This window comes from Dipodomys spectabilis, unplaced genomic scaffold, assembly GCF_019054845.1.
Source record: "Dipodomys spectabilis isolate Male_0828 unplaced genomic scaffold, ASM1905484v1 ptg000002l, whole genome shotgun sequence".
Classification (NCBI taxonomy): Eukaryota; Metazoa; Chordata; class Mammalia; order Rodentia; family Heteromyidae; genus Dipodomys; species Dipodomys spectabilis.
Genome location: NW_024870679.1, coordinates 37,796,988 through 37,818,700, shown reverse-complemented (window position 1 = coordinate 37,818,700; position 21,713 = coordinate 37,796,988). Strand labels below are relative to the sequence as shown.

General features: G+C 40.8%; 1 protein-coding gene across 2 annotated transcripts in view; it reads left to right on the top strand.

Moving 5' to 3' along the window:
* Positions 1–20,844, top strand: part of Ak4 (adenylate kinase 4) — a 67,737-nt gene extending 46,893 nt beyond the window's left edge. For both annotated transcript variants that reach the window (XM_042684331.1, XM_042684324.1), the window contains exons 3-5: positions 11,727–11,899; positions 13,754–13,872; positions 15,148–20,844. In XM_042684331.1, the coding sequence (XP_042540265.1) occupies positions 11,727–11,899; positions 13,754–13,872; positions 15,148–15,262 (407 nt within the window). In that variant the 3' untranslated portion in view covers positions 15,263–20,844. The remainder of the gene's footprint in view (positions 1–11,726; positions 11,900–13,753; positions 13,873–15,147) is intronic.
* The last annotated feature ends 869 nt before the right edge of the window (positions 20,845–21,713 follow it).

The following is a 21,713-nucleotide window of genomic DNA, read 5'->3' as shown; positions in this document are numbered from 1 at the left end:
GTTAGTGCTCTACCACTTGAGCCGCCGCCGCCGCCGCTGCTGCTCCTCCTCCTCCTCCTCCTCCTCCTCCTCCTCCTCCTTGTGGTTAAATGGCAATAAGAGTCTCACATTCTTTCTTGTCTGGGCTGGCTTTGAACCACAATCCTCAGATCTCAGCCTGATGAGTAGCTAGGATTATAGGTGTGAGAAACTAGTGCCTAGTTTTAGAATTGACTAGATTTTAATAGTGAAAGGCTCTAAAGGCCATGTATAAAACATATGAATGTAGATATTTGACAGGAAAAGAAAAAAAAAAACTTGGTTCAGTGATGAAAACAAATGAGGCACGCGTTCTTTGGTGCATCTTGATGGGCTGGGCAATGGTTGGTACAGGAGGGAGGTGCTCTGTGCACACTTGCTCTATAGGATCTTGGGACATCTGGGAAAGGTGAAAGGTTACACAAGAGCAGGAAGTTACCAATCTTCTTTTGGAATTGAGAGAATCAGCTATTGAGGGACTTCTTGGACAAGGTGCCACTAAGTTGTAATGTGTGAAAAAATCTATACAGGTATAAAACAATAAAGTTTGTCCTGGAAACTCCAGTTCTAACCATGAGCTAATCCTGGATCACATGTGGCTGGTTAAGCGAGTTAGGGAAAAGTTAAATACTTCATGAAACTGAAAAGAAAATATAGCAACAACAAAAAAGGGAGTTGAATAAGCATTGAAGTTAATATTAAAATAAATTAGAAGTTAAAAAACAAAATTTTAAACCTTAGCTTAATGACGTGAACAACTTACTTTTTAACTTGCTAACATTTAACAATTAACTGGCTTAGAAAAAAATTAAATTTAGATATTCAACTGTAAATTGTCTGTTTGCCACCTGAAGCTGATGTTTTGAGAACTGGATGGATTGAAATGTACTTCAGAGCTTCAATGACAAGTTTAATTATGAAATACTGTGTATAAGGGATCGTACTAAAGACACACAAGTATAGTTAAAAAAAGAAAGCAGAGAGGACTTATGAAGAATGAATAAATGACCAGTCTTTCATGAGTGGCACCCTCTTGGGCAAGCAAAATTAAACTTTTTTTTGTTTGCTTCTTTTGAAATAACCTGGGGTAATGATTGAGAAGCATTACTCATAATGTGAAGGTAGGAATATATAGCACTGACATTATACTTCATGTGTTAAAAATGTTTTTCTGGGCATGGTAGTATATGCATGTAATCCCAGCACTGGGGAACTAAGGCAGGATCCAGAAAAAGCTAATAACTTCAGCCACGTAGTGAGACTATGTTTTTTTTTTTAAAAAACAGAATAGCATAAGCATTTGATTTTCTCAGAGTTGACAAGAACAATGAAACTAAATTGAACCTGAAAGAACCATCGCTGAATGCCTTGTCCATTCTTTCATCTTTTTATGTTAACTTTCTCTTTCTTTATATGCCAGAATCATGTGATATCATATTTATCTGTTGGCTTTCATGTAGGCCCAGGGATGGGAAGCAGAGACAATATCTGTTTTGTACATAGCTATGTTGGCATGTGGTAAAGTTAAGAGTATATGTCCAGTTATTTGATAATGTCTTAACTGCAGCCAATAGCCAAAGTCATGTTTGGGGCATTTGTCCCCTTTTATTCCCTTGGGAAAGAAATCATGGGCCTATAGTGAAATTGTAGTCCTTTTGTTGTCATTGAGATGCAGCGGGACCTGTCTTTCCCTAATTTATTTAGGGAGAGTCAAGTTCAAAAAGCCCAGTGAACAGAAATTTTAAACAGAAGAGCCCTTCGGCAGGGAGATAGCTACTTTTTGGCAGATGATAGCTACTTTTTCTTTTACTTTCCTCTTTCCTTCTTTCTTTCTTTCCTTCCTTCCTTCCTTCCTTCCCTCTTTCATTCCCCCTTCCTTCCTTCCTTCCTTCCTTCCTTTCCTCTTTCTTTCCCCCTTCCTTCCTTCCTTCCTTCCTACCTTCCTACCTTCCTTCCTTCCTTCCTTCCTTCCTTCCTTCCTTCCTTCCTTCCTTCCTTCCTTCCTTCCTTCCTTTCCTTCTTCCTTCCTTCCTTCCTTCCTTCCTTCCTTCCTTCCTTCCTTCTCTTTCTTTCTTTCTTTCTTTCTTTCTTTCTTTCTTTCTTTCTTTCTTTCTTTCTTTCTTTCTTTCTTTCTTTCTTTCTTTCTTTCTTTCGTTCATTCGTTCTTTCTTTCGTTCTTTCTTTCTTACCAGTCCTGGTGCTTAAACTCCAGGCCTGAGTGCTGTCCCTGAGCTTTTGTGTTTAAGGTTGGTGCTCTACTACTTGAGCCACAGCTCCACTTCTGGCTTGTTGCTGGTTAATTGGAGTTAAGATTCTCACAGACTTTCCTGCCCAAGCTGGCATCCTCAGATCTCACCTTCCCGAGTAGCTAGAATTACAAGTGTGAGCCACCGGTGCCCATCCTTAACTCCTTCTTTTGTATACATCTTTCCTCAGGGGAAACAGGATGAAGGATATAGTAAAACTTGTTTAACACAAGGTCTTCGTTTTGACTGAGCCCCATATGGAACAAAATCATTGCAATAATGCCAGGGGAATCTCAACTCTGACATGCCTCAAGAATTTCTACTTAAAAGCACTTCATCTTTTATTTCATAAAGCCATTTCAGAGAGGCAAGCTTATGGTTTTAAAAGCAAACCTTCTTGGAGTGTCTATTTCCTGTTTGAGTTTTTGCTGAGTGATAATTAGAAGCATATCAATTTTTAAGTCATGTTTACTAAAATCTAAGCTCCCTGAGGACAGGACCCACTTCACACACATCTCTTAGGTATCCTGAAGTTTCAAAGTTCAGGGTAGTTTCTCTACATCCCAGGAAACTGAATGAACAGGAGGAGGTCCTCAGGCTCTCAGAAAAGATGGAGCTCTATCACCCACATCTGGAACACAGCTGCTGCTGATTCCTTTGGCCATCTGCTAATAAAAACAGAATGAAATGGAATCCGGAGGTCTTAGACACCTACAAGTAAACATCTTGTATCCAGATAAGATCATTGTAAGATAGGCACATGAAACAGGATTTGGCTGTGATTGGTTTTAAATTGTGACTGTGGGTTCGGGGTGGTGTGAGTGGTGTGGACACTGACTAAGGAAGGCTGGTGGAAGCGGGGGGGGGGGGTGCTAACTGCCTGCTTTCAAGTGCAGTTAAGTGAATCACTGTGATGAATGGTGCTGAACATGAGCTTGCCTTTGTGACTTGCTTCTTACTTTCCCAGCAACTGGGAATCCATGTGTGGTCAGAAGCAACCTGGGTGGGCTGTAGACTTGCATGAGGCTTGGGGACTGATGGCACCTGCTGTTCTCACAAGGTACCAGTGTTGAAGATGCCCCCTGCAAAAGGCCTTCATTGCTTTGACTGGGAATGTGGTGGAGCACCTTGGCTTGACCTTACTCCAAATTGGGAAAAAAAAAACCCCAAAACCCATGCACATTCTGCTTCCTATTGCCCTTCTCCGCCCTCGGCTGTTTCCGTGGCATCTCCCAATTTAGCTGCCCTCCCTCAGGATCTTGGCATGGCTTGGAGGAGCAGGTGCCAAGGCCCTATGGCCAGCACTGCTGGGAACAATATGAATCAGGAATGTAGCCACATTTCCTTCTACCTAGTGAAGCTTTTGAATATCTGACACCAGAACTGTCAGTGCCATGATTAGCGATGTAACACAAGAAGTCTCAGTTATGTAAAACTTCAGCCTTCCCACCTAACTTGGCTGTTTGAACAGGACAAAGCCCCCTTTCCTAGGCCAGGTTAGGGGAGGAGGAGTAGGGAAGGAAGAGGTAGTCTGTATTCCTTATGAGAAGCCGTGTTGATTAACAGGCCACCTGTGTAGCTTCCAGGGAGAAAAATCAAACTTTGCATCGAAGTCTTATTTTGGATCTAATGACCAAGTTTCCACACCTTGAACCATTCCTGGAATATTCACTTGGAATAGGCTGATTGAAGAAGCTACAGTATCGTTGCTCAGTCTTTTGGAAGACTTACCCTTGATGATTACTTGTAGTAAACGCACACAGCAAACCACAGCTTTGTAATTCTGAATGGAAAAATTACCAATGCTGCCACCTGTTGACAAAACTCCAGTGTGCCTCTCAGCCATTTGCTCACCCACCAGGGTTCTGACGCATATGTCCCAGACACTGCAGTAATAAATACTGCCCAGCCCTCAAGACGCTCCCTCCTCACCAGGGGCCGTTGGCCACCACCCTCGGGAATATGTGTCTGTGCCTTAGCGTGATCAGCAGTAGCAGTAGCCTTCTGTTCATGTATGTGTGCTCACAGGGTGTGAACTCCAAGCCCTCATGCTTTGCTTCATATTTCCAGCCCCAGAAATGGCTATTCTTATTGGAGACAGTTTTCTATTACAAGGTTTTCATGGGCCATATTTTAGTATGCAATTCATATTTGGTATTTCTTTGACCAGCCATCCCATCACCAGGGTAAATCCCTAGAGGACAGCTTAGATCACTCTCTCACATTTTAAATATTACATACATGCATGCACTAATTGTAAAAGGGGTGGGGCTTTGTTGTGTTCATTGTGACATTTCCAGATATGCATATAAATGTATCCTAATCAAACTAAATGCATTTGAAATGGAGTATATTATAGTCTTCCTCCCCAAAGCCTATATAACTACTCATGCCTGGATTATGAGGTTATTCTTGCTAATGTTTATACTGTGTTGTTGACAGTTTGTTCACTTTTTTAAAAATATGTAGCCATTTGGGTGCTGGTGGCTCAACCTGTAATCCTAGCTACTCAGTGAGGCTGAAATCTGAGAGTCACAATTTGAAGCCAGCCTGAGCAGATGAATCCAAGAGAAACTTAACTCTAGTTAGCTAGCAAAAAACAGGAACTGGAGGTGTGGGTCAGGTGGTAGAGCACAACTATAAAAAGCCATGTAAGAGTACATGAATCTGAATTCAAACCCCAGTATGATGGGCTGGGAAGGAGGCTCAGTGGTAGAGCGCTTGCCTTGCATGCATGAGGCCCTGGGTTCAATTCCTCAGCACCACATAAGCAGAAAAGAAAAAAGCCGGAAGTGGTTACTATGGCTCAAGTGGTAGAGTGCTAGCCTTGAGCTGAAGAGCTGAGGGACAGCACCCAGGCCTAGAGTTCATGCCCCACGACTGGACCCAAAACGAAACAAAACAAAACAAAAAAAAACCCAGTATGAGGGGAAAATTACAATGTCTAGATAATGATTATGGTGCTACAAACAGTTTAAAGAGTTAGTGTGATAGCTTTTCTGACATTCATTACATTAAGGGTAATCAATTTAAAGAATGCTAAAGCTATTGTGCTATCTTACATAAAAATCCACAATTCATGATGTTATTTGTTCTCTAGGCCTTAAAGTCAGGATCAGTAGGCTAGATAAGACTCATAGATAGAAATTAATGTCTAGCTCTGAATCTCTGTATCTCTGTATCTGTCTCTATAACCCTGTACCTCCATATCTCTATCTCTAGCTCTATATCTGTGTATCTCTCTCTGTATCTGTACATCTCTATCTCTATCTCTATCTCTTTACCTCTGTATCTATCTGTCTCTTACCTATCTATTTATCTATTTATCTATCTATCTATCTATCTATTATCTATCTGTCCATCCATCCAGTTCTGGGGCTTGAACTTAGGGTCTGGGTGCTGGCCTTGAGTTTTTGTGCTCAAGGCTAGCACTGTACCGCTTGAGCCACAGCTCTACTTGTGACTTTTTGGTGTTTCGTTGGAGATAAAAGTCTCACAGCCTTTTCCTGCTTGGACTGACTTTGAATTTTGATCCTCAGAACTCAACCTCTTGAGTAGCTAGGATTACAGACAGGAGCTACTGGTGCCTGGTGAAGACTCCCATTTTAAGAATCTCAAGGAAAGACAGCCCTCGGATTCACTGGCTCCCAAGGCAAGAGTAATCTGTATGAATGCATCCAAAAATGGAACATGTATTAATGGAAGATATTGTAAGGCTGTGGACCTTTCTGGATTTAGCTTTTGGTTACGGTTACTGTAGTCTGTACATCGTTGTTTTCCTGGGCTTCCATGTCATGCTGCTGCCTTGCCATTTACTCGTACAAACCAGCTGAGTCTCACTGTTGGATCGATCAGCCTATGACCCAAATAAAAGCTCCTCATAATGAAGTATTGAACTGGATCAGGGAAGTAGATGAAGGAGCTTTACTGTTAAAATGAGGCAGGTGATGAAAGGCAGATTGGGATCCAGAGAGAGAAGCTTGCGAAAGTAGCTTCTAGGCCATGCTCAGGTTCTGTGCCTGCCCAAGTTGAACTCTTGGAGAGTGGATGGGCACCAGAACTGGGACTCTGCCATCCATAGTTAAAGTGCTGAGCTGTGGATATATTCCAGAAGTCTGGGGTACCAGCTTTCCCCATACACTTAAGAAAAGGTCTCATAAAAGGAATCAAATAAGGATCTTTTCTTCCTGCTGGTTTTGTTCCAATTAGAGTTTCCAGGAGGTTCTACTAGGTGTTCTCAGAGTACACTACCCAGTACTCACTGTAGATCACGTGTCTACTGCCCTTTCATGTGAATTCCCTTCCTTTGTGTATGTCCTAATCCCCATTGACCGAACTTAGAGATATCTCTCAAGAGCTAACTAGGTCACAATGAGATCATTATAACTGATGTCCTTATGAGAAAAATTGGAAAATAGCATGCGAAGGAGAGAAGAGCATGTGAAAAATTGAAGACAGTGCTCTGCAGAAAAGGCAGGCAGAGAGGCTTTGGAAGAAACAAACTCTTTCCCCATCCATGTCACCCGTGGCTCATGCCTGTAATCCTAGCTACCCAGGAGGCTGAGATGGGAGGATTGTAGTTTGAAGCCAGCATGGACTGGAAAGTCTTCAAGACTCTTATCTCCAATCAACTACTCAGGAAAAGCTGAAGTGGCACTGTGGCTCAAGTGGTAAAGTGCTAGCCTTGAGCCAAAGCCGCTGAGGGACAGTACCCAAGCCCAGAGTTAAAGCTTCAGGACCAGCATGTGCTTGCATGCGTGTACACACGCACGCACGCACGCACACACACACACACACACACACACACACACACACACACAAAGTACTATTGCTTAAGCCACCCCCCTGTGTGTGTAGCCTGTGTATGTAGCCCTTAGTTTACACCCAAAGCACATAGGATGAGAGATAAAACTTGATCAGCATAAAACTTGCAGTTCTTACAGTTGGGCTAGATAGAGTGGGCACTGGAATTTGCAAGTGTCTGGACCCAAAGCCTGCACCAATAGCTAACATTGTGTGCTGAAATCTGAGTGTGTCTGATCTAGGGGCAGGGCTGCTTTTCTCACTTTCAAATCAGTGACAGGTGCACAGTGCCTTCTTGTAACTGTCCACATGAATATACCATGGCTTCTTCCCTTCCTGTACCACTTTTGCTAGATGTAAGGAATGGCACAGACAGAACTAAGCAAGAGGTCATCTGGAAAATGTGCCTCTGCTGGGGATCTTCCTTCCCAGTACTGATTTTCCAGGATCTGAAGTAAACACAACTTGTTGTTCAGAGGGGTTTGTACCTGCTTGGAAGAGCAGGAACATGCAGGCTGATAAACAAGTATTTTAGTATATTGTTCTTCCTATTACTGTCACTGAACAGTTGGGAAAATACAAGTATTGTCTTTTATTGCAAAAATACCTAAAGCTTGGACTTACTTTTAAATGTTCCACTTTAAGTAAAGTCCTGTGATGGGCTCTGAACATCTGTGATCACTTGTTTGTTTTTGTTTAATCTTCTTGGTGGTTTTTATTGTGTTCTTTCAGAGGGTGAAACCATGAAGCTGTAGAAGGACTTTGTTGTCATTGTTTCTTTTCTTTTTTTCAGTGAATCATTTTTTCTTTTCTTTATTTAGTATATTTTTTATTGTAAAGATACTGTTCAGAGGGGTTACAGTTATATGAGTAGGGTAATGAGTACATTTCCTATCAAGCATTGTTACCTCCTCCTTTGTTTTTTCCCTACCATCCCTTCCCTCTCCACCTCTCCAACTCCTCCCCGCAAAGTTGTAAAGTTCGTTTTCAACAGTGTCTTGTACATCTCATTGTTACAATGGGTCAACCTGTATCCTTATTTCAGCATTTTGTTATTTTCCTTCCCCTCCCCAAACCAGAAAAATGTATATACAAGATGTAGGGCACCGGAATCAAATACTGTGGAAACAAGGATTGTATCAGGGGGAAAAACATACAAAAGAAACAAAAAAAAATCACATAATATATTATAAATACATTAGAAACAACAGCAAGAAAGATAAAACTTCTTGTGTCCCTATCTTGGGGTTCATTTTGCTTAGCATCCTCTTATATGGTCATATGTACATAGATTTTGAGCTTTTCTGCTTGTCCTAGACATATACTAGTTATTACAGATAAGGAAAACCATGGGACCTGTGTTTCTTTGGGCCTGGCTTATTTCACTTAATACAATTTTTTCCAAGTCTTTCCATTTCCTAACAAATGGGGAGGTGTCATTCTTTCTGATGGAGACAAAGAATTCATCTATATCTATATCTATATCACATTTTCTTGATCCATTCATCTACTGAGGGGCATCTCGGTTGGTTCCATATCTTAGCTATGGTAAATAATGCTGCGATAAACATAGTTGTGCTGGTAGCTTTAGTATGGCCTTGTTTGTGATCCTTTGGGTAAATGCCCAAAAGTGGGATTGCTGGTTTCTTTTCTAAGTCGTAACATTGGTTTCAACTAAACAGTATTAACACCATCAGTCTTTTATGATAGATTTCCTTATGTTCAGGCTTCTGTCTTTTTCCATGATTTCTAAACTTAATCCTGTTCTGGCAGTGAGAGGAGAGGATGATTAGCCTTTGTCCTAACAAAGGACTTCCCAGATATTAGCTTTATTCTCTGTAATTATTAGCAGGTCTCAATGTGAGAGCCTCGTAGAAACACATTTTTGAAATGCAAGCCTGAATGTAGGCTGAAATTCAGTTCTTTCTGTGTGCAGTTACGCTTCCCTCCTCCAGAGGGCCTCAAAGGACAGAAACACTTGGAGCTGAGCAGGCCACTTTACACCCTCCCCACACACAGAAATTAGATTGATCATTTGTTGGAGTGATTTTTGTGATATTCTCTTTTACAGCTCCGATTGATCATTTGTTGGAGCGAATATTGTGACACTCTCTTTTACAGCTCCCTGTTCTTTCTTAGTTTTTTGTTTTTTTTTTAGTTCTTACTCTATCCAAAGGATAATGTTTTCCTGATAGAGCAGCAGCTAATATTGATAAAACACAGGAGGAGACTGTGGCTGAGAACCAATGTGTGTGTGTGTGTGTGTGTGTGTGTGTGTGTGTGTGTACATATATATATATATATGTATATATATACATTTAAATTCATTGCTGGTTGTGGGGCTTGAACTCAGAGCCTGGGCTCTGTCCACCTTTCTGTGCTCAAGGCTAGTGCTCTACCACTTGAACCACAGCCCCACTCCTAGCTTTTTCTGAGTAGTTTATTGGAGATAAGAGTCTCACAGACTTTTTTGTCTGGGCTGGCTCCGAACCACAATCCTGAGATCTCAGCCTCCTGAGTAGCTAGGATTATAGATGTGAGCCACTGGTGCCTGGCTTAGAACCAATGTATTTTAAGGAATTTTCTCTAAAATTCTCTTTAAGATTTATCAGTAAAAAAAATAGATTGAATCTTATTTTACATTTTCAATATACAGATGATGTGTAAATTATGTATACTTACAGTACATTGCTGAGTGTATGGTATTAATATACTATAACAATCCATTATAATAATATAATCATTTCAGTATAATAATATAATAATAGTATATTATTATTATATACTCACCAATATATTTCCTGTCAAATATACCTTGTCAAATAGAAGTTTTAAAAGTCTGTACTCCTATGGGCCGTCACATTGAATACCATTACTTTAAAAAGTGTGTTTTTTTGGTAGCCTTGGTTGTTGGCTATGGACATCTTTCTGTCTCTACTTGCTACTTTGAAGTGGGTCCAGGACAAGGCAAGACCTGACGGTCAGCAGAAGGGCAGCTTTGTGTGAATGGCTGACAGGCAATAAGGAGGGTTAGAAGAGAGCCCTAGGAAGAATTTGCCACAGTTTCTGGTAAGCAGTAGGTGTCTGGAGCTGGGCATGAGGCAGCCATTGTTTGTCATGTGCAGCTCAGTGAGCATGCTGGAATCATTCACTTGGCATTCATGCCACGTTGGGATTTCAGGGTAGAGTCTAGCACCTTTGTATTTGAGCAACTAACTTCTCACAGTGGGAAAAGGAGTTCTTTGAATTCAGAGTTACAGGGCAACCAGAACTTATATTATTCTCTTAACATGATGAAATAATCTGGTTTCTTCATCTGGACTGAATTACAATTTGTCTTCTGGATATTGGGTCTCTTATGACATTTTTCCTTTTAGCTCTCCATCTACCGGTTATTTGACTCTTAACTGGAATATGAAGAATGAGGGGGGAAAAATGATGTTAGTTGTGAAAGGGTTTTTACTGAAGCAGACTAGCTGGAGTGATTTATTTAGGATAAAAGTAATGACTCTCTATCACATCTCAACCAAACTGGAATTAGATTTAAAATAGGCCAGTCCTGGAGCCAGGCACTGCTGGCTCATGCCTGTAATTCCAGCTGCTCAGGAGGCTGAGATATGAAGATTGTGGTTTAAAGCCAGCCCAGGCAGAAAAGTGTGTGAAACTCTTACCTCTAATTAACCAGCAAAAAAGCTAGAAGTGGTGTTGTGGTTCAAGTGGTAGAGTGCTAGACTCGAGGAAAAGCTAAGGGATAGTGCCCAGGCCCTGAGTTGAAGTCCCAGGACTGGCACAAAAATTTTAAAAAGTAGACATTTCTTGTGTGTGTGTGTGTGTGTGTCTGTGTGTGTGTGTGTGTGTGCGTGTGTGTTTAATTTAAAGTCATGTAATATAGCTTTTACCCCTAAGTTTAAAGAGTCTGGATAACATAGTGAGACCCCATGTCTTAAAAATAAACATGGGCTGGAAGGTGGCTCAGTGGTAGAGTGCTTGCCTCACATGCATGAGGCCCTGGGTTCGATTCTTCAGCACCACATAAGCAGAAAAAAAAAGCCAGAAGTGGCGCTGTGGCTCAGGTGGTAGAGCGCTAGCCTTCAGCTGAAGAGCTGAGGGACAGTGCCCAGGCCCAGAGTTCAGGCACCACAACTGGGAAAAACAAACAAACAAACCAAAAAAACCCATACTGTCTACCTTGGTTAACCTGCAAAGGTAGGTAAAAGAATTTACTTTATTTTGACAGCCTTATGCTTTAATGTATGTATATATGATTATTTGTGGAAATTTAAGAATGATATATACAAAATAACAACAATAAACTTACAGATCAATAGATTTAAAAGGACACAGAAGTGATTTTCTCCTTTCTCTTCTTCAGCAGAAGAGTCAGATGATACAACCTAAGGTTACACAGGTAGTCAAAAGCAAAGCTGGGTCAAGAGCCCTGTGTGGCTCGGTATACTTTCTCCTCTTATCACATGACTTCTTAGTCTTCGAACCTTCCCACAGCAGAAGCGAGGCTATCTAGCATGTTTTCTTTGAATATTTCTTCTAAGATTTGAACTGTATGTCTATTTGATTATTCTGTCACTGAAAATATTTTTGGTCACTGAAAAATTATTGGTCAGTGTCTCGCAATTGATAGTGTTCTGTTTTGACATTTAGGTTTTCCGAGGACATTAGTACAGGCTGAAGCCCTGGACAGAATCTGTGACCTGGATTTAGTGATCAGTTTGAACATTCCATTTGAAACACTTAAAGATCGACTTAGCCGACGTTGGATTCATCCTCCTAGCGGACGAGTGTATAACCTGGACTTCAACCCACCTCATGTACATGTAAGAATAGACATACAAAGAGCTTTCACAAGCTAGACAAGAAAAATGGCAAACATTTGAAAGTAGGAGGGGCTATGAATAGACTGCTAAAAGTACATCTTCATTGCTTAAAGACACATTAAAAAATATAAAACACTAGGGTCTTCATGCATTCCAATTAATTACTCTACCCAATATTAAGCTGTTAGCCTCATAAACTCCAAAATGCTGGGATTATATGCCACACATCTGGCATAGACCATTTCTGCTTCATGTTTCTTTCAAAGACTAACTCCCTGATACAGATTCAACCAGAACATAAATTCTATCTCATAGTGCTCAACTGTGGCTATTCAGTGGTAGATGGCACTTTTTATTATTATTTGGAGATGAAAGGGGATTGTGTCTTAATGGATAAACTTAATGGAAAAAGGTCAGACCTGAGTATAGATGGAATATTTATTTTTGCAGAAAATTTCTTTATGGGGCTACGTTAGCTTCACTGTTCCTAATGAGTCCAAGCACTGTCTCCTTTTGAAGATTTCTTTGAAAAAAATGCACATAGTTCTGTTCCATTATTAGATCCGTCTAAACCTTGTCATGTTGTTTGAGCAGCTGCATCCTCCTCTAGTAGCTGGAATATAGGGTGTGCAGCAAAGCAGGGCTAGGTCCCTATTTCATGTCTATCCTAAGAAGTTATTTCAATAGGAAAATAAAATGATTGGGGAGAAGTTCTGAAAATTCAAATTCTACTTCACTTTTGGTGTTGTCCAAATCTATTGATGGAAAAATTACTTAAAAATATGAAAAGCTTTACTGCTGAGTTAGTTACTCTCCGAAGTTATCTCTAAATGAATAGCTGCAATTATAATGCTACTTCCAAAGACAACAGTTAGATGTGCTAATGAGGCAAAGGCAGCCATTACCCTTCCCCCCACCGGAAAGTGGTATTCCTTCCTGGGATTTTGTTCCTTCTAGAAGTCACGTGGTATTTGCTGCTACTCTGAAATCCTTAATGAATTCTGAACATTGTGCCTGTAAGTAAAATAACGAATGGGGTATGGGACTCTTATGTGGTATACAGCCATCTCCCATCCTCATCTCTCCTGTGAAGAGTCTAACAAGCATGGAATACACATGGGATAATTATGCGGCTCACAGTAACTCAGGAGTGTAAGTCATATATACCCAAAGGCCTGATCAGTAATGGAATTTCATTGTGTTTCAAATTTATCGTCAGTTTCTGATTAGTCATTTGAGTTGTTGGAGGCTTTTGGTTCTGTTCCAGCCTGTTTCTGACAGATTTATTTCTTGTGAGTCTCCTCTGGCAGGTTTAATAGCTGTGGACACAGGAGCAAAGTTCTGATGTGTCCATTTTGCTAGTGGCAAGTAGGTACATTTTCTAGATTGACCAAAGATACAGAAAAATTAAGCTGTATTTGCCTATTTTAATATACTTTAAGCTATGTTGTTACTTGATAACAGTTCTTTAAATAATCTAAGTTTTAGAGACACTACCTGAAAACTGGCAGAAGACTAGCGAAATGCCTTTCACAAAAAATTTTTCCATATTAAGGACCCCAGCTTCAGAAGACAGGGTAGTTTTGGGTTTAGGGGCCAGAGTGCTATTGTCTGAAGGTCTGCTGCTGGAGGAAGTTGCCTGGCATTGAGATGTAACTGAAAGTGCCATGTATCAATAGCACCAGAGCATGTTTAGAAAGATGTAAGCAGTTATTAAAGCTTAAATGTCAGCTCTCAGGAAATAAGGTTAACATACTGAGATCGCAGGCCTGCCTATCATATGGTTGGAAAGCTCTGACCTATGGAAAGGCCCAAATTGTTGGTTATATTAACCAGTTTCTCTGGTACTTATAGGGGATTGATGATATCACTGGGGAACCATTAGTCCAACAGGAGGATGATAAACCTGAAGCAGTTGCTGCTAGGCTAAGACGGTACAAAGATGCAGCAAAACCAGTCATCGAACTATACAAGTGAGTGTGCTTCCATAATCTCGTGGCAAAGGACCAACTAGAAAATTGGGAAAGTCATTGGGCTGAGATGAAAAGTGTTTCTTCAAGCGAGATAAATCTTAGAGGCCCATTACCTCTCCATCCCAAAGGCAGATGAAATGTTAGGGTTAATATGTGGGAGATAAAATGTAGTGTTTTATTCAGGAACTTTTAGAACATGAGGACTTCAACTCAATCATCTCTGTCTGTTCTGGATATAAAATTGCAGCTAGAAATGACTGTTTCTTTTTCTTCCAGTTCTGTGGTTTGAATGCAGGATCTTAGATGAATATGAGGCACATCCCAGAGCTATTATATACCCACCATCTCTTTTACTTCTCTAATTAAGTAACTGAGATAATCTATATTTTGAACTCTTCCATTTAAAAACGTGGTTTTGATGTGTTTGTAAGGAGTTTTATAGAGAAAAATTAAAATGGTAAACTTGAGGTTATATAGTAAAATGATTACAAGGACTGAGCAGTTATTAGAAACGAGTCTTAGGGCTGACTATGTGCTTACCTGCACAAATGAGGCCCTGGGTGCTGCCCCCAGCTCTGCCTTAAAAGGGAGGAAAGTTTTAGGCCTGATGGGGACTGTGGGACTCTAGGCAGCTCTGACCTGGGTGGCTTCTAGACTGATCTATGCAATTACAAACACAAGGCCATGTAGGCCCAGTGGCAAAAAATTCCTGCTGTTTTTTGTTTGTTTGTTTGTTGTTGTTGTTGAGAGGCAGAAATCTGGTGCTCTGGGGGATGGAGAGGAATCTCGATTTTTCTTTTTTGCATTGTCAACAAACTAAAAGTTTCTAAGCAGCATGCAGCTTAGAAAATTATGCTGGTGACATCCAGAACAGTAGTTTATAGATTGTGCCATAATCAATTTCTTGACTATTAGACTCCCCTACCCCACCATTTAGCCAACCTTTAGCTCAGATATTCTGATCTTATTGTGATGCATCCTGGGTTCCATGATTGTTGCAAGGAGAGAGGATTTCTGAGGAGCAAAATTTGCCAATTATTTGAAAAGTAGTTATTAAGGCGGATTAGGGGTCACTCCTATAAAGGGGAGACCATAAGGCACATCCTGGCAAATACATGTTTCCATGTACCTAACAGAAGCACTTAAACATTAGAAGTGGGTATTGGGCACTTGAAGAGATGTGGAACAGACACTATGAGATCTTCCTGGAGCTTCGTCTAACCTACTACCTGTTAAAAAGAAACTGACATAATTTGTGGATGGACTGTTTTTCAGGAGCAGAGGAGTTCTCCACCAGTTTTCCGGGACCGAGACTAACAAGATCTGGCCTTACGTTTACTCACTTTTCTCCAACAAGATCACACCTATTCAGACCAAACAAGCATACTGAGCTTGCCCAGTGGAAGAATCAGAAAGATGTGATCATTCATACAATCATGTGTGTAGTATCGGATCTGTGTCTACATTAGAAGCTAGCTGAGAGAGCTTGTAGCATCTGTTCTAATCCAAATGGTGAGGTGATAGGAAAACTATCCAGTGTGAGGAGTTCATGAAGAGGACCTTCCAAAAGAAAGTGACTTTGTACATGTGTCAAGCCCTTCATAAGAAAGCAAATACAGGCTGGATTTCAAATGTCTACCCTGTTGAGACCGAGGCCTTTCTGCATGTGAGGGTGGTCGCCTGCGGTTCTCCCCTTCCTCCAAAAGCTGCCGAACCATATCACCAGCAAACCTGAGGACACCCAGGGTTCCAGCCCCAGCTTGTCTCAGTTCTCTGCTGTGTAACCCTGCGGTAATTATTGAATTGAAGCTAATTATACCCAATGGCTGCTTCTGCCTTGACTGACTGTGCCCTCATGTCCTTTTTCCCCCCTGCCTAGTAGAGTAACACCGTCTCTGCATCCCTGCTTTATGTCCCTGCTCTATCTTTTGGCTTACTAGGCTACTAAATAATACAGATGATTATTGCATTACCCTCCCTCCTCCCTGCAATTTCCTCATTTTATGTACTGAGAACAAGCGGATTGTATTGAATTTCTTCATACACCAGAAACTGAGCCACATGGAAGGTCTTACTTTAAATAGCTAGTCATACTCATGGGCTCACTGTTTATTATATGAAAGAGTCCCAAAAGTCTTGGGGAATCCTCAGGAAATACAGGAAATCCTCACTGATGGAAATGTTGAATAATAATCATATATTATATACAAAAAGAGTAATAGGACTCCATGGAATTACTGGACTTATGGAATCGTTAAGCTTTTTGTTTTTTTACTCAAGGCAAAATGAATTTTGAACATGCTGCTAGATACAGATGCCAATGGTGTTTTTCTTCTGTGAGTGACTCAGAGAGATGATAGGAGGATAGAGCCTGTGGGGTAGAGGAAAATGTTGCACTAGGTCTATGTAGGTTGAGTAGGATTAAGGGAATATAAAAATCCCCCTATTCTTGCCCAAAGATGTAGTCTATAGGGTGACCATAAAGTCTAGAAATAAAGGTATCGTTACTTTGTCTTTCATTGCATCGATAAACCGTTTGTTGAAAGATGTTCCCGGTTTCCAGACTTGTTGGCCACCTTAAATAATTCTTGCTTTCCTCTGGGAAGAACCGTGAAGGTTTTTCTTGCTGCCTTATGAATTTATATCCCTTTTTCAGACATGATTCTTGTTTCCAAGGGAGCATCTTTGAAAGGTTGGTGTCTTTTGTCAAAATGTTCAAGTGGGTAAAGGAAAACAGAAACTATTTCAGCACTTTAGTGGTATTAAAACACAACACTTAACTTTCGGAAGATGCCCCCAAGGGTCTTGAGTCTTTTCACTGCCATGCATATTCTATACAGTAAAGAATCTTTCTATTTTATAATAGTGCTCAAATTTTTTCTGGTTCTGCTTTATCTGTCTCTTTATATACGTGGCTCCTTAGCTTTCATGGGGGAAATGCAGACCAGTGTTCAGCCCATCCCCTTAACCCCAGAGAAATGCAGTTGTTTACTTTTTAGTGTTCTTTACTGCACACATCCAGTTCAGGTCTAAAACACCAGTGCATTAGTATATCAAACTCTGAGCACTTTAGATGAATTGCATTTGGGTGCCAACTGACGGGGACTAGGTGAAATCAAGTAGATGAAGTTTGGGTTTCCTGGGTAACTAAGTATATTTCCTGTATACAATTCTGACAGGGAAGGAGAATTTGTACAATTTAGAGTAATATTGTCATAGACACAACTGCAAACTGGGAAAAGTAGACTTGAAGTTATTACAGATGACTCAAACGAGGAGAATATGTGCTTTTTTTTTGAATCTTCAGATGACTTTCTTCAGTTCCTCTGGGAGCATTGCTTCTGGAATTTCTGAGAGAGAGAAGAATGGGAAAGGACCAGATCCCTGATTTCATCCTCTACTCCTGCATCCTTCCCTCTTTCTTCCCTTTGCAAAGCCAAGCAGATGATCATCAACATGGGGTTACTCAGTGAGTTTCAGCAGAAGTTGCTTTGCTGAGATCTCCCAGTGGTTGAGAGTCTTTTGTTAGGCAAGACCAGGAAGAAACAAACATCTTTCCCTTTGGCTTTGAAAGACTATGCTTGTTTTGTGTTCAATGGTCTTAAAAAAAATCTGATTTTCTTCAACAGACTTGTTAATTTTTTCCTAAGTGATTTTATAAAAATAAAAGTTAACTTGAAACTGTTTGGGCAGAAGTACAATTAAAGGAATATCTTTTCTTGTTTTTCTTTTTTTCTTCTAGTGTCATACATGTTGTTCCTTCACAGTTAAGTAAAGTGAATACCTTGGATGGGCTTTTCACAGTCCAACTAGACCTTGTACTACTTGGTTCTTCCAACTTCCTAATTCAAGTTGCTTCCCACAATCTAAACATCTGTCCTATTTTACTGGGAACTTGGAAACACTGCTGTATTTACTTACCACTGATGATAGGTGCCATTTAAAAAAATTGTTATTGTATAGTTAATATACAGAGGGGTTACAACTACACAAATCTGATAAAATCAGTACCATTCTTTTTGAACCATGTCTTGAAGGCCTGTTGAATTAAATGTATACTTTCAGGGTCATTACACATACCTCAAGAAATCTTTAGGATCCTTCTCTTCTAAACAGAGAAGACAGGCCCAGGTTGTGGGTGTCTTGGCTGGACCCTGCTGCCTATCCCCAATATCACTTGGACTCATGTTCTAGTTTGATTTTCCTGAGCTTTTTCCTGGCTATTTACTGCTTGTGTCTTGCTCTAGGCAACTCATGCCTCTGAAGTTGCTCAGTTCTGCTTGTGGCCACATAAGAATGGCCAAGTTCACTGAAGGGACTTGTGAGATTGTTCCTTTCTCTCCCCTTTGTTAAGCAAAGGAAGCTGCTAAGAGGTTCAGAGGCCTCCTTAAGTCTTCATCTATCAATAAAAGGCTGGACAGGCCAGGCTGGGTCCAGGCTAATGTGTCTTGCATGCCCTTTTGTGTCTGTTGTGCTGTGAGCCTGCAGAGCCTTTACCCTTCAGCCCTTCCTACCATGCTTCCCCACAGAGAGGTCTAGGCTCTGTGGAGCTGCTCATAAACTGGTCACTCCCTCACTTTTACTCCTCAAACAAGGCCCTGATGATAAACTCATCTTTCGGAATATGGAACATGTGGTAACCACTGACTTTTGTAACACTGTCCTTGTAATATTCCCTACCACATTAACATGGTTCCAAGGGCCACCCTATCTATTACCCTAGCCCTCCACTTCTCATGCAACAACTATGGTGGTAACCAGGGGAGATTTGCTTCCTGTCTTCTTCAGGGTGCTCTTCCCTGAATACTCTTTCTCATAGCTTGCCTCGGATAAACTCCAGTGTCATCAAAATCATAGTTGGGCCTTCTGTTGAGAAGCAAAGGCAAGTGGTAAGAAATGCCAGGTGGAGTGGGGAAGAACTCAAGGTCCTGCTGCAAGGGCTTTCTCCACAATTAAAAATACTGAGACAGAACAATTCTTAACAGATGCTGTATAGGCTGGGTGCTCATGCCTATCATCGCGGCTGTGGTGGAGTCAGAGCTTAAAGTGAGCCTCAGCATGAAATTAGTGAGGCCCCATCTAAATAACCAAGCAAATAAACTCAGCTAGATGGGAGGCATAGGTAGAAGGATTACAGTTTGGTATCTGGCCCAGGTTAAAACATGAGACTGAACAAAAAACACCATAACAACTAAAGCAAAAATGGGATGGGGGATTAAGGAGGGGGGCGGATATGGCTCAAGTAGAAATGAACCTGCTTAGCAAGTAAAAGGTCCTTTGTTCAAACCCCAGTGCTACCAACAAAAAATAAAAGATATCTAAACTCATAAATAAGTATGGTTTTTTTTTGTTTTTCAAATTAGTTCCAGAACCTGAGTCCCATCTTTGACTTCAGCCAAGAGTTTGCTGAAGCTTGCTAGAGCCCTTTGTTTAACCTCAAAGAATACACATTTCTGGATGTATTGAGTTGTTGGCACTTTGGGTATTTCTTCTGTGTTATACACACATTTCATGCATCACCTAAATTGTCAACCATTTCCTGCTTTAATAGATAACTTGATTATCTTGTCTCCTTGTCTTTAAACATGGAAACAATCTTACTTATTTAAATACATGTTTTCCTGTAGCTATAGGGATTCCTCAGGAAATCCCACAGGCCTTTTCCCTGCCTTTCCCTGGACTGGGCTTTCCAGTCATGAATTGGTAAAACAGTGTGTTTGCTTCAGCTTGGATTCTTGGTTCACAGAGCTCTGGTGACGAAATGGCAGTGGGTGGGTGGTGGCAGTAGTTGCATATAGTGTAAGAAGAACCACGTGTCTTATCTGTACTGGGGATTCACAGGCTTTCTAGTCTAGTGGATAAGTTTAATTTCTTCTTGACAATGTCTTTCTGTGCCTCAACTTGCTGGCAAGGCGGTTTGGAGGAGACTTCTACTCATAGTGTGAGTTGCTTTCTCTCTATCCTCTTCCAGTTGATGTTAATTCCCAGTCTGCCTGGGGTCACAAGAGAAGAACACAGCAACAGTTTCTTCTTTTAATATGAGAATATCATCTGGTCTTAAGTTGTTACTAATCTTTATGTATAACCCACCTAGCCTGGTTTCTAGCTGAGGAACATGTGCCAGTACTGGAAAACCATGAAGCCATATTTCAACTATGAAGGCAAACCTGCTTCCTGCCTGTGTTGAAACATAACAAATTAAAATTGCCCATAAATGCCATACTTTATCTTTGTGGCAGCAAATTGCACCTTTCTTGCCAGAATGAATGCTATTATCTGTGTGCTCCAGGGTGTTTCTCAATTTGATCTTTGTGTGTGTGGTATGGGTAGCTCATGTGTGTCAAGGGGGCCACTGTCTTCATGTATCTGCTCCTGGTGATTAGGCCTTTGTAGGAAGCTAAGTATCTTCTTTAAACAAAAGGTCTTCTCTTTCAAAAGAACTGACCTATGTCATAGATTTTTCCCTGGGGTACAAATGATTTTGTATTTAATTTAGAGAAAAGGGAAGACACGATGTAAAGTGCCATAGAATATGAACTTCTCAGAGGGCTTTTCTAGTGTTAGAATTTGTACTACTGATTTTTACACATTCATGGTTTTTAGATGAGCAGATCTCTGGGGGAATTGTTGAGTTATAGTAGCATTTCACTGTGATTGCTCCTGAGTTCAAGCCAGTCTCCTAACCAGTGCCACCTGGTTTTCGGTTTACTGTCTTGTGAAATGTCAGCTCCAGTTTCCCAAGAGGCTTGTGTTTACGATGAGTCAGAGCTTTCCCTCTGTGCCACAGCTGTCAGCCCTCTTGATTTGGGTCTGTGTGCTTAATTCAGAGTATCAAAACCAGTTATCTGTTTTGTGTGTGTGTCCTACCCTAGCTGATAATTAATTGTATTATTGGTTATTTTGCTTATCTTGCCTGAAGACTGATTTGTACTTCTCCATTTGATAGAAATAAAGTTTTTCTGCTTCTAACTAGTCAATTCCTTTACTATTTGTGTAGTGGTTCACATTTGACAGGAAACATTTCACCAATGCTCTCCTTTCATGCCATTCAGCAGCTACTACAGTATGTGCCCTCATCTCCAATTTTCAGATGAGGAAAATAAAAACACAGTGTTACATGGATAAGGTGAGAATTCATGACAAAACCAGGTTCTGAAACAAGAGCTTTGATTCCCAGCTGGGCACTGCAGGCACATACCTGTAATTCTAGCTACTTGGAAGGTTGAGAGTGGGAGAATCATCATTTAAGGCCAGTCTGGCAGAAAAGTTTATTAGATTTCTTCCCATCTCATAGCTGGGTACAGTGGGGTGCACCTGCCATTGCAAATTATGTGGGAGACTGAGATTGAGGGGATCACAGTGTTAGGGCAGCCTAGGTGAAAAGTCCATGAGATTCCATCTCCACAAAGGGAAGTGGGACATGATGGTATGCACCTGTGATCTCAGCAACAATCAGAAGCCTCGAGTAGGCAGATGGGGACACAGGCACGTGTAAAGTGAGACTCCTAAAAACAACCAATGAAAAACAGCTGGAAGCATGGCTCAGTGGTATGACACCAGAGTAGCAACCAGGAGTTTAAACCATCCAGTATGGTCCCCCCAAATGTTATAATTCCCAGTCCCATTGTTTTCCTGCTTTATCAGGTCACTTATTTGCATATCCTTAAATTACTTGTTTGTCTAGCACCTCAGCCATTGTAAATTTTAATTACTTTCTTTGATGTTATTCTAGTTTTTCTCTTCTTTAATTTCATTCTTGAACCATCTGTATGACATGAGCAGGTTCTGTCTCCATTACAGTTTAGGAAACTAGATCAGTTTACATGATTCTCAGGGCAGAA